We start from the raw sequence: 17,994 nt of genomic DNA, 5'->3' as shown, positions 1-17,994 counted from the left end.
CTAACCTGAGACCGCAGGCGCTGCGACTGAAACCATGCTTCTGCCGGTTGCGAAGTGCGGCTTGGCGTTTCGGTTGCTGCAGGGGACTGGGCTCGGACTTGGCCGCTGCCAGCATGGGAAGTTGCAGGATCATCTGCCAGTTCGACTTAAGCGAAGGCCTATCTGCCTTTTAAGAGGGACTGGACCGTGGTCCTGCATCTCCTTTTCCAGGGTCCCTGGGGATTTGGGTGGGGGGAGCGGGACTTGGGGGAAAGATGAGAACATCACGGAGCCCCAGGATGCTTCTGTTGCACAGCAAGGCGACGACGCATCCTGGTCGCAGCCTTCCTTGGGAGCCCAGGGCGCCCGATGCCTTTCTTCTCTGGAGAAGCCCCCGAGAATGTTGCCAGAGGAGATGCTGTCTCCAGAGACCAAGTACTTGGCCACTGGCCAGGAGGAATGCAGCGATGAAATCGAGGTGACCTCCCCGCCTCCACCACGGGCTCCCGAGGATTGTTGTAAAGCCCAGCCCTCGCAGACCAAAGAGATGCCTGCACACTCCATCAGGTCAAGGCCCAAGGAACTCCCCTTTCAACCCGGGGACCTTCTTTATGCTGAGTTCCAAAAAGGCGAAAATATATTTAAAAAACTGTTTAAGTTGGAGGCTGCAGGACAATTAAGCTGTAACTGGGGAGCAATTCCATACAAAGAAATGATTGGGAAGTTACCTGGCCAATTGTTTAGGAGTTCCATTGGTCACCGCTTTATGCTGAGAAGACCAGCTTTGGAGGAGTTTGTTTTATTGATGAAAAGGGGGCCTACTATATCATATCCGAAGGTAATGCCCATTATTTAGGTAACCACCAGTTCCTAAAGCGGCACATATGGTGGTCTAATGTATCTGAACTTTATATAGTTTCATCCCTAGTGAAAATATTATTCTTAGTTGTATATAAAATGTTATTTATGACCATTTTAAAATACTTTTGGGGGCTCAGATTCCTTTTTTTTTGACAGGATCTGATACCAGAGGCCTGATTTTATTTTATCTACTATAGCTTTCAGGAAGATATCAAGGTGTGGAGAAGATCTTCATTGGTAAAGAGTATCCACATTAATAAAATCACAGTTCTTTGAAGTGTGTGTGTGTGACAGAATGTAAGATCGTTGTGGGGAGGGATTCTTTCATTTTTGTATTTCCAGCATCTAGCACAGTGCCTAGTATATAGGTGCTTAATAAATGCTTGTTAAACAAAAATTATGATCTCATTCTGATCAGTGTCCTCCATATAGAAGAACAGTTAAGCAGTTCATGAATTATACATCTATTAACGCATCTCCCCTCCCCCAAGGCTAATTGTTTACATCTACTCTTCTGTGTTGATCAGAAGTGGTAATACTAATTTGTATTAGTACATCGGGTGGTTGAACTAAGCCATTGAATGTCAAATTTAAGACTAGGAAAATTCATAATGTTATATTAGCTATTACTTGCTATAGTCAGTGTAATTTCAATACTCTTTTGTCCTAGGAAAATAGCATAGATGGTAGCTGGGACACAGATTGGCTCATAACATATTTTATTTTATTTATTTATTTTTTGTTGTCATAACCAATTTTTTTAGAACAAAATATCCAATTGGGAAAAAATGTATTTAGTGCCTACCATGTGCAGAACACTAAGCAGGGGTAATCAGTTTAAATAAAATCTAATCCCTGCCCTTTGAGCCTACATGAATGACATATAAAGATAATGACATATAAAATACAAAATGCACGTTGTCTATTAAATGTGCAAGATAACATACTGAAGTCTAAGTGATCAAAAGGTCCTTACTGACTTGGGGGCAGGACATATGTGATCTGGACTTTAGGAGTAGAAATATAATGGTCAAGGAGTAGGGAGGAATGAGAGTAGTCCTGTCTGACTTAAGTATAAAGTATAAAGTATATGGGAAAGGACTATTGGGAGATAAAGCTGGAAGATGTAGTGTGGTGCCAGGTTTTGAAGGGCCTTGAATGCCGTTGAGAGGAGTTTGGACTTTATTTGGAGGTTAGAGAAAAATGTGAACAGTAACATTAGAAAACTAGTCTGTCAGCAGTATGAAGAATGAGTTAAGGGGAGGAAAGTTGAAGTAAGAATGCTTAATGGTAATTCCTGCAAGTGGTAGTAAGGACCTAAACTATGAGAATAGACATTCATGCAACATTTAATAATGTACATTTAATAATGCTGACATTTATAAAGCCAGGCACTGTACTAAGAGCTTTAATTACCTCACTTGATCTTCACTACAACCTGCTAGCATTATTATCCTTATTATATAGCTGAGGAAACAGAGGCAAATGGGTTAAGTTACTTGCCCAGGGTCATGTAGCAAGTAAGTAAATGTCTGAGGCTAGATTTGAACTTAGGTCTTCCTGACTCCAAGCCTGGGACACTGTCCAGTGCATCATCTAGCTACCCCAGTTGTGAAAGATATTTTGGTTGTATCAGAGTTTGATAATTAATTGGAAATGAAAGCCAAGAAAGGGAAGAGTCAGTACAAGGTTTTCAGTGTAAGAGAGAAAATGAATGATGTCAGTGAAAATAGTAATCAAAATGAACAGGATGTAGGGGAAAATAAAATCTTGGATATAATTGGCTTTGAGATACTTGTGGGATCTCCACATAGAGATTAATACCCAATAGGCATTTGAAAGGTCTGATCTCTCAAAAGATATCAGGGTTAAACATAGAAATTTGGGAATCATTAGAAGAAAGGGTAATTGAAGCTATGGGAGTGAACAATATTGTCAAGGGAGATGGGGAAGGAGTGTGAGAGACAGTGGGAGAGTGAGAAAGAACAATGTAAAGGCTAGAACCTTAAGAAATACCTATTCTTAGACACTGGTATCTGAAGTGAAGAAAGGAGTGATTATTCAAAAGGAGGGGGTGGTCATTAGTGTCAAATGCTTTGGAGAAATCAAGAAGCATGTGGACTATAAAAAGACCTTTGGATCTGGCAAATAGGAAGGATACCACTGGTAATTTTGAGAGTTTTAGTAGATTAGTGGGTATTGAGGCCAGATTGAAAAAGTTTGGGGAGCAACGTGATAAGCCAGTAAAAACTTTGGGTATAAGTAGCTTGCTTTCTTTCTTTTTAGATTTTAAATGGTTTCATGACATACTTGTGAAAAGCCAAACACTGTTTTATTAATGGCCTTAATTTTGGAAAAAATGTGAAACAGGTTATGGCCAATTGTTCTCTTAGGATTCTTTCTTTCACCATTGCCAGGGGTTCATTTCACTAAAATAATTAAGTCCTAGAGACTTGCTTGAAGAACATAAAGGTTAAATTATTTACCCAGGATCACATAGCTAACTAATACATGTCAAGGGGGATTTCAACTTGGTTTTTCCTGACTCCAAGTCTAGTACTTCAAACACTATATAGTGTTTTCTCTGTTGTTTTCAATTTATCCTGTATATATTTGTACATAGTTGTTTGCTTATTTTCTCCCCCATTAGACTGTGACCTCCTTGAAAGCAGGGATTGTCTTTTGCCTTTCTTTGTATCCCCAGTACTTAGCACAGTACCTAGCATATGGTAAGTGATTAATAAAAGTTTACTGACTAAGCTGCTACTTCTTTGTAAGTAAAGAGCAGACAATAAAGGAATTCTGAGGAGGAATTGAACCTATGGCCTCCAATGTGGTTTTTATTAAACCATTTGTTTCCTATTTTTATTCAAATTCATTTTTAAATGCCAATTTTCATTCACTTCTTTATGTGGTTTTATTTAGTCCCTAGTGTGTAAGCATACAGTCTTTCTCCTTAGGCAGCTTACAATCTAAAGTAGGGGAAATAAGACAAATACACAAACGATTATAATAAAAGTCTAGTAAGAGCCATTAGAGAGATAAAGTGTACCACCAGTTGTGATTGAAGGCTTCCTGGTGATCATTTTATTTGAGGTGGGCTTTGAAAGGATAGGTAGAAGTTTGATCGCTAGAGTTAGGAGTATAAGGCGTTCCATCCATAGCAAACAGAATGACCAAGTCCACTACTACTTGGGATGCGGTGGATGAATACATATAGCTCATTTTCCTTCTTCCCTCATCAATAGCTCCATCATTTGGAAGGGTGATCTTAGAACTTAAATGCAAGACTACTAAGCAGTTTGTATTTTAGTCAGTAAGTGGAGAGGAGTAACTTGGTCAGAGCTGTGCTTTAAGATCACAAAGGACTAATAGCACTGAAAGATGGAGTGGAAGAAAAGTCAACGCAGAAAGGCCAGTTAGGAGGTTATTATAGTGGTCCAGGCTCAAGAGATGAGGACATGATTTAAGGTGATAGCAGTAGGAATGGAAAGGAACCATAAGAATTGGGGTGGTATGAAGATACTTGACAGGTCTTAAATGATTGGAAATAAGAGAGAAGAAAGAATCAAAAGATAACTGAGCTTTTGAATCTAGATTACCAGGAAACTGGTGGGGTCAATAACAAATAGGAAAGGATGAAGATCTAATTTGGAGAGCAATATATGGAGTTAGGTTTTGGATATGTTCAGTTTGAGGTGCTGCTAGTTGGACATTTATGGGGAAACATCTGTCAGATCCCTGGAAAGAAAGATGTTGAGGCTAAGATATAAAATTGGGAACCCTCAGGTAAGGTCATATGCTGCAGAGGTTGAAGATTAACACTGAGAAGAAAAGGCCATTACATTTGGTTATTAAGAGGTCTTTGGGGGGCAGCTAGATGGCGCAGTGGATAGAGCACCAGCCCTGGAGTCAGGAGGACCTGAGTTCGGATCTGGCCTCAGACACTTAACACTTACTAGCTGTGTGACTCTAGGCAAGTCACTTAACCCCAATTGCTTCACCAAAAAAAAAAAAGAGGTCTTTGGTAGCCTTTAATTGAACAATTTAAATTATATTATCTATAACGTAAGCTCCTTGTGAGAATATTTCTTCTTTCTCCCTACTCGATGCCTAGTATAGTGTTCAAGTACTTGTTAATATAGATAACTCTAAATTATTAATTTTTTAATAGGATATGAATATGATGCTGATGATGATGAATGTCAAACAAGGCGATACCATTTTGGATGTTGGCTCAGGATCTGGCGGAATGAGTTTGTTTTTATCGCAAGCAGGTAAGAAATTGTGAATAAACTGAAATAATTTCATTTTGTGTTAAGATAGAATGAACTTAAAACAATGATAAACATGTAGCCTAATTGCCCACAGCAGAGACAATGGAAATTCTACTCTGGGTCTTCTGTTTTCCTGGGCCTACTGATTGCTGACTGCATGTCAGTCAACAAGCATTTATTAAGTGTTTACTATGTGCCAGGCCTGTGCTTATCTCTGGGGATACAAAGAAAGGCAAAAACAGCTGAGAATGGATTTGAATGGGGAGAAACTTGAGTAAGACATGTGCCATCTTGGCAGGTGTATGAATGGAGGGAAGAAGACAGGTAGGGGAGATGTGAAGGTAGAAAGGAATAAGACGACAACAGAATGGATATGCAAGGTGAGTGGGAGTAAGGAGTTGAGAATGATGAGATTTTTGAGCCTGGGTGGCTAGATAGTAGTACTCTTGACAGTAATAACAAAGTTGGGGAGAGGAAGTTTTGGGGAGAAAGACGAATTCTATTATGTATCTCTAAGAATACTATTTCAGGAAAAATCTAGCAGTTCTTCACTTTACCCCATCTTCCACAGACTCCATGCAAACAGTGGTGACTATATTCTTCCCCCACCTCTTCCAGTTCTGGAACCATGAACCAAGATCCAATCAACTGTCATATTACTGCATAGGGTGTGTCAATTTGTTCCACTATAGCCTAACTCATCATTCCTATAAATTTCCATACTAAAAGCCTGTCATTCCCCTGTCCCCCATTCCCTTTGGGGCAGAAGCAGTCTTATGTATTTGTGTCCTTAGGTCTTAGCACAGTGCTTGTACTTGTGAGCAAGTACTTAATGATTTTTTATCTATTTATTAATGTGACAAGACAAATAAACAAATTTCTCTAAGCCACATGGGACCCACTTTTTATATCATCTCTTCAACCTTTATTCAGTTGTCTATTGCTTCTCTAACATTTCTGCTCCTTTGTACCCTTTCTTATGCCTCAACTATTTCTTTTCTATATCTAAACTTCTACCCACCATTCATTGGATAATAAATTCAAAGTTGAAAGGGGTCTCAGACATCATCATTTTACCCTATTATTTTATTTTTTGTTTTTGTTTTTTGTGTTTTTTTTTTCAGGGCATTGAGGGTTAAGTGACTTGCCCAGGGTCACACAGCTAGTAAGTATCAAGTGTCTGAGGCCAGATTTGAACTCAGGTACTCCTGAATCCAGGGCCGGTGCTTTATCCACTGTGCCACCTAGCCACCCTCTTACCCTATTATTATTATTTTTTTGTTTGTTTGTTTTGCGGGGCAATGGGGGTTAAGCGACTTGCCCAGGGTCACACAGCTAATAAGTGTCAGGTGTCTGAGGCCGGATTTGAACTCAGGTACTCCTGACTCCAGGGCCGGTGCTCTATCCACTGCACCACCTAGCCGCCCCCTATTATTTTTAAAATAAGGAAACTAAGGCCTAGAAAAATTAAGTTATCTGCCTAATGTCACATAATAGTTTGTGGTAAAGCTGTGGTTGAATTCAGTCAAATTCTTTTGAGTCCAAATTCAAGTCTTCCTCTGTACCACCAGGTGGCATAGTGCAAGCCACTTCAAATATTTTTGTGTACTTCCTAGTTAAGGCATTCTGAACAATAGTTTTCTTTCTTTCTTTTGCATTGAAATTGTAAAAGCAATGTACTCAACAAGAAGTGGCAGCATGGAAAGGGAAAACGGAACTGGTCTCAGAGTCCAGAAGATGTGGGTTCAAGTATTGCCTCTAACATATGTGACCCTGAATAAATCAATTTATTCTCAGTGCCCCAGGCAACTTTTTTTTTTTGTTTTTGTTTTGTGGGGCAATGGGGGTCACATAGCTAGTAAGTGTCAAGTGTCTGAGGCCGGATTTGAACTCAGGTCCTCCTGAATCCAAGGCTGGTGCTCTATACACTGAGCCACCTAGCTGCCCCCCCCTTTTTTTAATAAAGTATTTTTTTTTTGCCAGTTACATGTAAAGATAGTTATCAACTTTTGTTTATACAAGCTTTCCAATTTCAGATTTTTCTCCCTCCCTCCCCGCCCTCCCCCCTCCCCTACACAGCAGGTAATCTGATATAGGTTTTATATATATATATATATATATATATACATACATACATACATATATACATATATACATATATATATATATATATATAAAATAACATTAAACATATTTCTGCATTAGTCATGTTATAAGAGAAAAATCAGAGCAATGAGGAAAAACCTCAAAATAGAAAAACAACAGCACCAAAAACAAAAGAAATAGTATGGTTCAATCAGCATCTATAGTCCACAGTTCTTTTTTTTTTTCCCCCTGAATTTGGAGATCCTCTTCCATCATGAGTCCCCTGGAACTCTTCTGTACCATTGCATTGGTGAGAAGAATATAGTCCATCACAGTAGATCAACACACAATGTTGATGATACTGTGTACAATGTTCTTCTGGTTCTGCTCATCTCACTCATCATCAGCCCACACAAGACCCTCCAGGTTTCTCTGAACTCCTGCTCATCATTTCTTACAGCACAATAGTATTCCATTACATTCATATACCACAACTTGTCCAGCCATTCCCCAATTGATGGGCATCCCCTCAACTTCCAATTCCTTGCCACCACATAAAGAGCAGCTATAAATATTTTTGTACACGTGGGTCCTTTTCCCCTTTCCATGATCTCTTTGGGAAAAAGACTCAAAAGTGGTATTGCTGGGTCAAAGGGTATCCCAGGCAACTTTCTGAGATTGTAAATTCTGTAGAAGATGTGGATCTACATTTGTAGATGGAATTTGCTCATTGTGAGTTCCCTATGCCAATAAAATAACAGATCTGGTACAAAAAAAATGCAATCACAATAGATTACTTTGGATAGTAAAAAAGACTATCTTTAGATGGCTCAATCTATAAATAGTTTTACCTATAGGAATATAGGTTTTTAGCCAATCCAAAGTTTGGTTAGCTGTATTTGATGACTGGTTGTAGTTCTAAGTAAATTAAGTTGATTCAGTAAGTACCTAATGGACTTAAGATGTGATGACATTCTTAACAGAATATATGTTTTTCAGGTTTGTTTTAAATGACTTGTATTTCTTTCCTTATTTAGTGGTCTGATACCTATAACATGGCTCAAAATGGGATTTGCCATGATAATTCTTGTCATATTTAGTATGGGGCAGCTAGGTGACATGGATAGAGCACTGGGATAGGAGTCAGAAAGCCCATTGTTCAAATTTTACCTCAGATACTTAGTAGCTTTGTGACCCTGGGCAAGCCACTTAACTCCTGCCTACAATAAACTGGAGAAGGAAATGGCAAAACACTCCAGTACCTTTGCCAAGAAAATTCCATGGACAGTTGGTCCACAGGATCACAAAGAGCCAGATGAGACTAAACAACAATGGATTTAATACCTATGAGACTAAATTTATCTTTTTGCCTCTTCATGAGATGGGCCCTTCAAATCTCTTGTTTGATTCTGTCTTTTATCAAGTTAAATAAATAGATAAGCATTTATTAAACATTTACTATGTGGTAAGTTCTGGAGAGGAGATACAAATACAAAAGGGATAAATTCTTGCTTTCAAGGAAGTTACTTTCTTGTTCGTGAGATAACACATGTGAGGAGTGGTATTTTGTTCTGGAAAGTTACTGGAAAGAGGAGTGGAGCCATAGGTGAGTAGATGAAAATAACCTTTCCAGTAACAATGGCAGTATCAATTTGGTTAGGTTTCAGAACTGGAAAGTGGAATTCTAACTAGGGATTAGCTTGCATACATGTCATCCAGATCCAGAACTGGGGTTATGAGCCTACATAGCTCAAACCTGGAGGCAGTGATAAGTCAGTCATTCAATATTTATCCATCACCTCTTATGTGCCAGGCACTCTGCTAAGTGCTAAGGATGCAAAGAAAGCTCAGGGAGCTCACAGTCTAATGGGGGAGACAACATGCAAACAACAAGCTATCTACAGGATAAATTGGAAATAATCAAAAGAGGGAAGGCACTAACATAAAGAGGAGGCATTGGGAAAAACTTCCTGTAGAAGGTGGGAGGCTGCTTTCTTTTTGTTATTTTAAAAAACCAACGCCATTACAAAATTATGAAAATATTACCACTATTGTTCAATGTTATTCCTTCAACTATTTTAGTTGGATTACAGGGACAAGTTAAAAGTTTTGAAATTAGAAAAGACCACCACAACCAGGCTAAGAAGAACTACAAGTGCTGGCGTGATGCATGGAAGATTAGTCATATAGAAGAATGGCCAGATAACGTGGATTTCATTCATAAGGACATTTTAAAAGCTGCTGAGGACATAGAATCCATAACATTTGATGGGGTAAATCTTCTAAAAGTGTGTTCTAGAACATTAGGTATTCAGCCCACATGTATTTAGGGTTGCACTGGACCATTAGGAGGGGCATATTTACTTCATGGTCCCTCTTTAAATGATACAAGGTTGTGTTGTATCAACTCAGTTTTCTCACTTGTGCTTGTAGGATGATATTTTCCTGACATGCAGACATGATATCCAAAAGGAACATCATGTCATTGAAATACTTCCTACCAAACCCTAATTCCTCTAACTTGGATTTCTAAATTTTTCTTTTCCTTGAAGACAATGACTATTTCATTTTTGGTTTTGTATCCCCAACACCTTGTAAAGTAGGTGCTTAATAAATGTTTGTTGAACTGAATTTTTCTCATACTTAACATACCATGTTTCTTCTGTTGACACATTTTAACTAGGCAGGAACTTACACAGAATGATTGGGGAATATTTCCTAGTTAATTAAATATTCTGGTTGATTAAGTTTCATATAGCATGTCAAGTTATAAACAAGCAGAATATCCTTTTAATATTGACAACATACTGGACATAATTTGATATGCCTTCAATAAAAGTTTTAAGTAGACTGTAGACTTTGTATGAGTCAGCATTGTGATAACAACTAGATGAGTTAATGAGGCACTAGGTTGCATTAATCAAGGCATAGCTTCCAGGAATAAAGAAGTGTTGGTACTACTGTACTCTGCCCTGGTCAGACCAAATCTGAACTACTGTGTTCTGGGTACCACAATTTAAGGAAGACATTGGGATAAAGTACCAGTTCTGAAGTCAGGAAGACCTGAGTTCAGATCTGACCTTAGACACTTATTAAGCTGTGTGACCCTGGGCAAGTCACTGAACCCCAATTGCCAAGTAAGCAAGCAAGACACTGATAAACAGGAGAGTCCAAAGAAGAACAACAAAAATGGTGAAGGACTTAAAGACTATTCTATGTGGAGATTCTTTGAAGGACCTGAGTATAGTCTGGAAAGTCTCAGAGTGACATGATAGCTATCTTTAAGTATCTGATGGACTACCATAGTAATCTTCTGTTTGGCTTGTTCAAATTTGTCATAACAAACAGTAACAAGATCATTGGGTAGAAGTTGCAAAGAGATAAATTTATGCTTAATAATAGTAAAAGCTTTCTTATATATAGGGCTGCCCTGAAGTACACTAGCTGCTTTGGGAGGTGGTGATAGCCCTCATTGCAGGTCTTCAAGCAAAGACTAGATGACCACTTATGGAGTACATTATATTAAGGATTCCTTTTAGGTATGCATTGGACTTAATGGTCTCTGAGCACCCTCCCAGTTTAAAAAAAAACTGTTACAAAACTATTTCAGTATCTTTGAATACCTTGGAGTTACCATAATGAACATCTTTGCTTATTATGCTGGTGAAGGAAGTATAGGGGTGCTAATTGATGGAGATTTTCAGTTAATAGGATACTAGACAAATCAGTGGTTGTATATGTATGTGTATGAACAATTTTGCATTTACAGATAAAACCTGGGATAATAAGCTACATTTATAGAGTATTTTATGGTTTATATAGCACTTTCCTCACAATTCTATAAGTAGTTCAAAAGAAATATCTCAATTTTACAGATAAGGAAACAGATTCAGGAATTTAGAGTGACTTACTCAGTCACAAAGTTTACTATTGACAGGTCTTGAACCCAATTCATTCTTATTTCAAGTCTAGTGCCTCCCTTTGAATAGGCAATAATAACGAACAAGTTTATCATTTGGGGGGGCAGCGCAATGAGGGTTAAGTGACTTGCCCAGGGTCACACAGCTTGCAAGTGTCAAGTATCTGAGGCCAGATTTAAACTCAGGTCCTCTTGAATCCAGGGCCAGTGCTTTATCCACTGCGCCACCTAGCTGTCCCTACAAGTTTATAATTTAAAGTCAGTTTTTTTAAATTAGGAAAAAATGTATGCATCACTCATTAATTTGTTAATACTTATTTCTATTACTCAAATTCAGGTCTTATCAGAAATACAGACTGATCTGGATAGACCTTAGAGGTCATCTAATCCAACCCCATCATTTTGTGGTTGAGGAAAGTGAGCCTTCAGAAAGATGAAGTGATTTTCTTAAGGTAGAAGAGTTAGGTTTTAAGGTCTTCTGACTTCAAGTCCAGCATTCTTTTCTTTTTCTTTTTTTTTTTTTAGTGAGGCAATTGGGATTAAGTGACTTGCCCAGGGTCACACAGCTAGTAAGTGTTAAGTGTCTGAGGCCAGATTTGAACCCAGGTACTCCTGACTCCAAGGCCGGTGCTCTATCCACTGCGCCATCTAGCTGCCCCTTCCAACATTCTTTTCACTGAATTATGTCTCTGTTTTCAGCTAAAGTCTAAGAATTAGTTAATGGTCATTAATTATTAGCCAATTAAGCGACCAACTTGGTTGTTTTCAATATTTTGCTTATTTGATAACCATCATGTCATCAAATAAGTGGTGGATTGTGTTTTTCTAAAAGCAAATCATCATAGTATAAAGTATCACTCAGTAAACATTTAACATGTAAATAGTTTCAAATTGTTAGGAGTCATCAATAATTTTTTTTTTGTTTTGGACATTGACTAACTATTTTTATTTGTAGTGAATTTTATATTCAAAACCATTCCTCTAAGAAGAATTTGTATACCATATTTGTGACTAGAACTATTATTGGGCATTGTGAGGAATACAAAAGAAACCAAGCACAAATTTTCTTCCTTAGGAACACTTTTTCCAAACTTACAGGAGACACTTCCTTCTTCCATGTTGCACACATGGTAGTTTTGTTTACCTAACTGTTTCCTTTATTATCAGAAAAGGTTCAGTGATGGTTATTAGTGGTCATGGACCATGACAGGAAATGAGGACTTGACTATGATTTTGTGTGTGTGTGTGTGTGTGGCAGTTGGGGTTAAGTGACTTGCCCAGGGTCACACAGCTAGTGTCAAGTGTCTGAGGCTGGATTTGAACTCAGGTCCTCCTGAATCCAAGGCCCGTGCTCTATCCACTGTGCCACCTAGCTGCCCCTTGACTATGATTTTTAAAACAAGCATATTAATAAAACCTTTAATAATAAATTCACAGGGGCTCTTATCCCCCAGCTCAGACTCACTCTTTTTCTTCTATGTGATAAATTAAATCAGACTTTGAATAATGTTAATTTTTACTGTTAAAAGTTTAGATGAGGGGGCAGCTAGGTGGTGCAATGGATAAAGCACTGGTCCTGGACTGAAGAGGACCTGAGTTCAAATCTGACCTTGGACACTTGATACTTACTAGCTGTGTGACCCTGGGCAAGTCACTTAACCCTTATTGCTCCGCAAAAATGAACAAAACAAACAAAAAAGTTTAGATGAAATGTGTAAATCTTTAAAAAGAAATCCAAAGAAAAATGTAAAATTACCCTATCTAAGACATGTCATTATGTTTTGTTGCTTTGTTTTGTTGTTTTTGCAGGGCAATGAGGGCCAAGTGACCTGCCCAGGGTCACACAGCCTGCAAGTGTCAAATATCTGAGGTCGGACCTGAACTCAGGTCCTCCCAAATCCAGGGGCGGTGCTCCATCCACTGCGCCATCCAGCTTCCCCCCATTATATTTTTTTAAGTCAAAATCTAGAGGTGCTGACAATTATAGATCACCAGACAGGTATATCAATATCAATCATAAGACACTTGTTAATACTACATTCTGTTTTTGTTTTGTTTTTTTTTGTTTTTTTTTAGTGAGGCAGTTGGGGTTAAGTGACTTGCCCAGGGTCACACAGCTAGTTAGTGTTAAGTGTCTGAGGCCAGATTTGAACTCAGTAACTCCTGAATCCAGGGCCGATGCTTTATCCACTGCGCCACCTAGCCGCCCCCTTAATACTACATTCTAATGAAAAACATTCTTAAATATATGAAATAGCTTTCTGAAAGTAAACTACCTCTTCTCCATTTCTCTAACATACCCTCCCAAATTTTGTCCCTTAATAAAATTCAGTACACATTTTCTGTCCTTTACAGGTGGCTTTGGACATGCTAAATCCTCAAATTGCTTTGCCTATTGTATATCCAAATCTTAAGCAGGGTGGCATATGTGCAGTATATTTAGCAAAGTGAGTATGTAATATAATAATAAATACATTTTAATTTCACTGAAACATCAAAGTGGAACAATTGTGTAGTTATAATTTGTGGAAACAAACATCATATAATAAAACCCTATCATAAAGTACCATACTTATTTGCATATTGTTATAATTGCTAGTTAAACCACATTTTATATACATTTTCATATATAAGGTTTCTTTCCCACTAACATGGAAAGTTATAATATTGATGTCATGCTAACACTGGGATCTAAATGAGGTTCTTGCTTACTCTCAAAGTTCTTGCAGAATACAGTAGCTTTTTTTTCCCAAATCGTTTTTAACCTTGATTCAATGCTATATTTTGGTTGTTTGGTGGCGTAACAAATGTATTTTAAAAACTTGTAGTGTTCTTATTAAGATTTCAATATACATTTTGCTTTTTTCTGAAAGTATCACACAGGTAATTGAGCTTTTAGAAGGAATACGTACCTGCAAACTTGCGTTCTGGTGTGAACAGATAAGAGAAGTTCTTCTTAGAGACTGGTTAATATGCCCAGCAAAAAGGAAAGATGGCACTTTAGCCCAAAGAGTAGAGGCTAAAACCAATATGGATTTAAAGTTACATTCTCAAAGGGAAATTGACACTGAAGAAAGTGAGAATGCACAAGAGAAAGATGATGGTAAGGATGACTTTTCTGGTATGAAAATATTTTGCATTACTAAATGGATTCTGGGTTTCTGAGTATTCAGTGAATATCACTTGAGACACTTAATACTTAACTCCTTTTAGGTACTGAATTATGATACTTTACTTATTCATGTGCAGTTAATTTAGAACCTCCTGAATACAATCCAGCAAGTGACTCCTAACTTTTCCTGCCTCTCAGTGACCTTTGTTACTGTTAGGAGGTGTTGAGTTTCTTAGTATATGCAGTATTTTAAAATTATTTCTATAAAGTTTGTAGAAGATGCTGTATACATTAATGTCTGTAAAGAAAAGCTCCCAATATCAGTAGTTTTGATGAAAAAATATTCACATTTAAATAGTAGGGCCCTACATACAAATAGTTATTTGTTTTTTTGGGTTTTTTTGCGGGGCAATGAGGGTTAAGTGACTTACCCAGGGTCACACAGCTAGTAAGTGTCAAGTGTCTGAGGCCAGATTTGAACTCAGGTCCTCCTCAATCCAAGGCCAGTGCTTTATCCACTGCACCACCTAGCTGCCCTCTAGTTTTTTTTTTTTTTTAATATATCTTGATGTGTTTTGTTTTTATTTTATTATTTTTCTTGTGGGGCAATGAGGGTTAAGTGACTTGCCCAAGGTCACACAGCTAGTAAGTGTCAAGTGTCTGAGGCTGGATTCAAACTTTGGTCCTCCTGAATCGAGGGCCAGTGCTCTATTCACTGCACCACCTAGTTGCCCCCAATATATCTTATAAAGAATGCATCTGGAGGTACAAAGAATTTAACAAACATGAATAAACAGAGAATGGAAGTTGTACAGAAGGGGATTTTTTATAATTTCTAAAGTAATGACCTAATAGAGAGAGCTGTTGCTTTGAGAAGTTTGAAAGAAGTAAATTTTAAAAAACCTGTGCTATGTATGTGTTGCTTAATCCTTAATCCCATAAATTAGTTTCTAAACCTTGATCACTGATTGTAAAACAAAAAACCTTACAGACATGGACAAGATGATGCTGTGACAAGTTTATTTTTTAAGACAGCAGAGACCCAGAGATAAAAGTTAAATATAATGTTAACTTACTTAGGGAATATATTGTATTAACCAAAGATGAAAAAAACATAACAAAGGATAAGTAATGTTAAGATATGTTAATAGCTCTTAAATCAAGTTTTGAAGATTTCTGTATAGTTTATAATAGAATAATAATAATATATACATATATTTTTTTCTTTGCATCCAGATGAATCACCTTCTGGTTTTCCATATAGCTCAATTCCCTACATTGCTAGACCCTTTCATTCACAAGCTAATCACACAGGTAAGTAATATTCAGTAAATAATTCCTATGTTAGATAAAATGTTAAATGTTTTTAACCACATTTATAATTTAACATTTTAAACTCAGTTATCCATGTTAAGTAAATTCTATGTCATTTTAATGACACTACTTTTTTCTCTTAAATTAGCTTTTCTTGTCAAATTGAGGAAGTTCAACCCAGAACATTAACTGAGTACTCCAGATGACTGACTGCAACTGATATCAAGATTGTAAAGTACCAAGATAAACTTAATATTGTAAATGATTACTTTTATTACATACAAATTTTGAAATATGAAAGCTAAGGGAACAGGCAACTGTGCAACTCTTAAAAAAAAACAAAACATATATTACCTCATTTTGACACTTATCTTGAAATTACATTTAGACATTTTGTATTTAATGATTCCAAGTTGTTTTAGTTGAGCCATTTCATTCTTCATTTCCTGTAAACCACTCCATAGATTTATCTTGCTTCATGCAACTCGTTTTCCTTCCCTTTTTTGATACGTTATCAGTGGCTATAAAAATTTTTTTAAGAAGTATTAATACATGGAAAATTAGGTTTTTTAAAAGTATACATTCAGATGGCTCTAAGCACATTTGGAAAAAATAAAACCTTTGTGTTTCAATGATTGTAATTTATCCAGGCTAATAAAAAGATTTAATATCCTTATTAATTCTCTCTAAAATAAAAACATTTTGGTTAAGTCAAAAATCTTTCTAATAAACAGCAGCAGAAATTTTCATGTTTGCTTTTGTCTCTTAAAGGTATAATGTTGGTTTAATCACTTTGTCAAAAAATCAATTATATTGAGGCCTTGTTCAGATGAAATCCTACTAAGTACAAGTTGTTACACTTTGTTGTTGAGTTTGGGAGATTTTCAAAGGGTTTATATAAAATAAATGTTTGGGTTAATAGCTATTTACAAACAATAACCAACTGGGGGTTGTCCCCACCTCCAACACAAATACATTTAGGAAAGCATATAAAAGTTTATTTAAACTATTTAAATTTGTATATATTTTCACATAGTTATTGTATGTAAATACCATACCCAAAGTACCATATTTCACTTAATACAGTATTAGACTTGTCTGTACATCTTTTACACAGTGATTTTTTAGTTCATTGTATTTCTATTAGCCTCACTGTTATAAAGACTAATTGGTTAATAGTTTCATAAAATAGAAAACTATTTTAAGAAATTAAATTGAGAAGTTAAGTAACTTGCTCATGTTCACAGCGCATTAAGTGTTAGAAGCAGGATTTGAACTCAGGTTTCTCCTCACACTAAGCTGGCTAAATTACGATTATCTATACTATTAGTATACAGCAGAATTTATTTTAATTATATTTATGATATTTAGACTATTTTATACAATCTTTGATTTGTTATATATCTCTTATGCACTGTCAGGGAATAAGGAGTTCTACATCGCCCTGGATAGGAATGGCACCAACTACTTCTCTATTCCCTTCCTCTTACCCCATAGTTCTCTACCAGATCAGACTTTTTAAAAAATTATTAATCATTATACTATAATTTAGTGATACCCTCAGGACATACAAGGTGTAAGTAAGGGTTGTTTGCCCCTATGATAAATGGTTTCAGACTGCCATACATCATTGAATTTGTCTTTGTACAGTTTTTCCTATTTTTCCCGTTGTTACCAGCTGTCGTCCTTAATTTGCTACTTTTCATGTTCTGTGGGCTAGGATACAAGGTGACTAAATGTCAGAATTATTTCTGAAATAAGTGTAAAGAGGCTTGAGTTCTAAAGGAATAAAGTATCTAAGCTTTACTGCACAGGCTTTGTGACTTCCAGTTTTGCTACTAAGAAGCCATTTTTGTGTCTATTCCTTCTGAATTCTTAACTGCAATCTAGAATTGTGGAGTTTTTATTGATACTTGTTTGAACCAAGATGAGCTATTGCAAAAGGATTAAAATAAATTCATGCCCCACAAAAACAAAAAACAAAACAAAAAAATAAATAAATAAATTCAGAGGAAACTAATGTAATAAAGTGAGTAGTAGAAACAATCTTCAGTGGGGCAATTGATCTAAGAAATATAAGGACATGCCCTTCATAAGACTGATTAGAGTTTCCATCAGGTTTCAAAACTCCTAACACTAAAGGCAGAAACAAAAAAGTACAACTAGTCTTTAATAAGTATTTCATTTAAGACTTTTCAGTAACAAAAAATATTTGCATAAAAGTTTTAGAAAAGCCATAAGTAATAGCTATAATTATATTTAAAACGCAATGGGTTTTTGGTTTTTTTTTTGGTGAGGCAATTGGGGTTAAGTGACTTGCCCAGAGTCACACAGCCAGTAAGTGTTAAGTGTCTGAGGCCAGATTTGAACTCAGGCCCTCCTGAATCCAGGGCCAGTGCTCAATCCACTGCGCCACCTAGCTGCCACAAAATGCAATGTTTTGGGGT

General features: G+C 36.8%; 2 protein-coding genes across 3 annotated transcripts in view; one reads left to right on the top strand and one right to left on the bottom strand.

The window, feature by feature from the left end:
- Nucleotides 1-19: 19 nt before the first annotated feature.
- On the top strand, nucleotides 20-17,859 carry TRMT61B (tRNA methyltransferase 61B). The gene is made up of 7 exons (XM_043980218.1): nucleotides 20-817; nucleotides 5,015-5,117; nucleotides 9,285-9,475; nucleotides 13,477-13,568; nucleotides 13,995-14,224; nucleotides 15,470-15,547; nucleotides 15,696-17,859. Exons 1-7 carry the CDS (start codon nucleotides 35-37, stop codon nucleotides 15,734-15,736), a joined length of 1,518 nt encoding a protein of 505 aa, XP_043836153.1. The 5' UTR covers nucleotides 20-34; the 3' UTR covers nucleotides 15,737-17,859.
- The window catches only part of SPDYA (speedy/RINGO cell cycle regulator family member A), a 30,814-nt gene continuing 28,760 nt past the window's right edge, over nucleotides 15,941-17,994 (bottom strand). The window contains exons 6-7 of one of the 2 annotated variants that reach the window (XM_043980220.1): nucleotides 17,009-17,011; nucleotides 15,980-16,068 (exon numbers count right to left, since the gene is read on the bottom strand). In XM_043980220.1, the coding sequence (XP_043836155.1) occupies nucleotides 15,980-16,068; nucleotides 17,009-17,011 (92 nt within the window). Of the gene's footprint in view, nucleotides 16,069-17,008; nucleotides 17,012-17,994 lie in introns of both variants that reach the window. The other variant, XM_043980219.1, reaches the window with a different exon arrangement.

Source organism: Dromiciops gliroides, chromosome 2 (assembly GCF_019393635.1).
Source record: "Dromiciops gliroides isolate mDroGli1 chromosome 2, mDroGli1.pri, whole genome shotgun sequence".
Classification (NCBI taxonomy): Eukaryota; Metazoa; Chordata; class Mammalia; order Microbiotheria; family Microbiotheriidae; genus Dromiciops; species Dromiciops gliroides.
The sequence above is the reverse complement of the archived record's forward strand: the minus strand, read 5'-3'. Positions and strand labels throughout refer to the sequence as shown.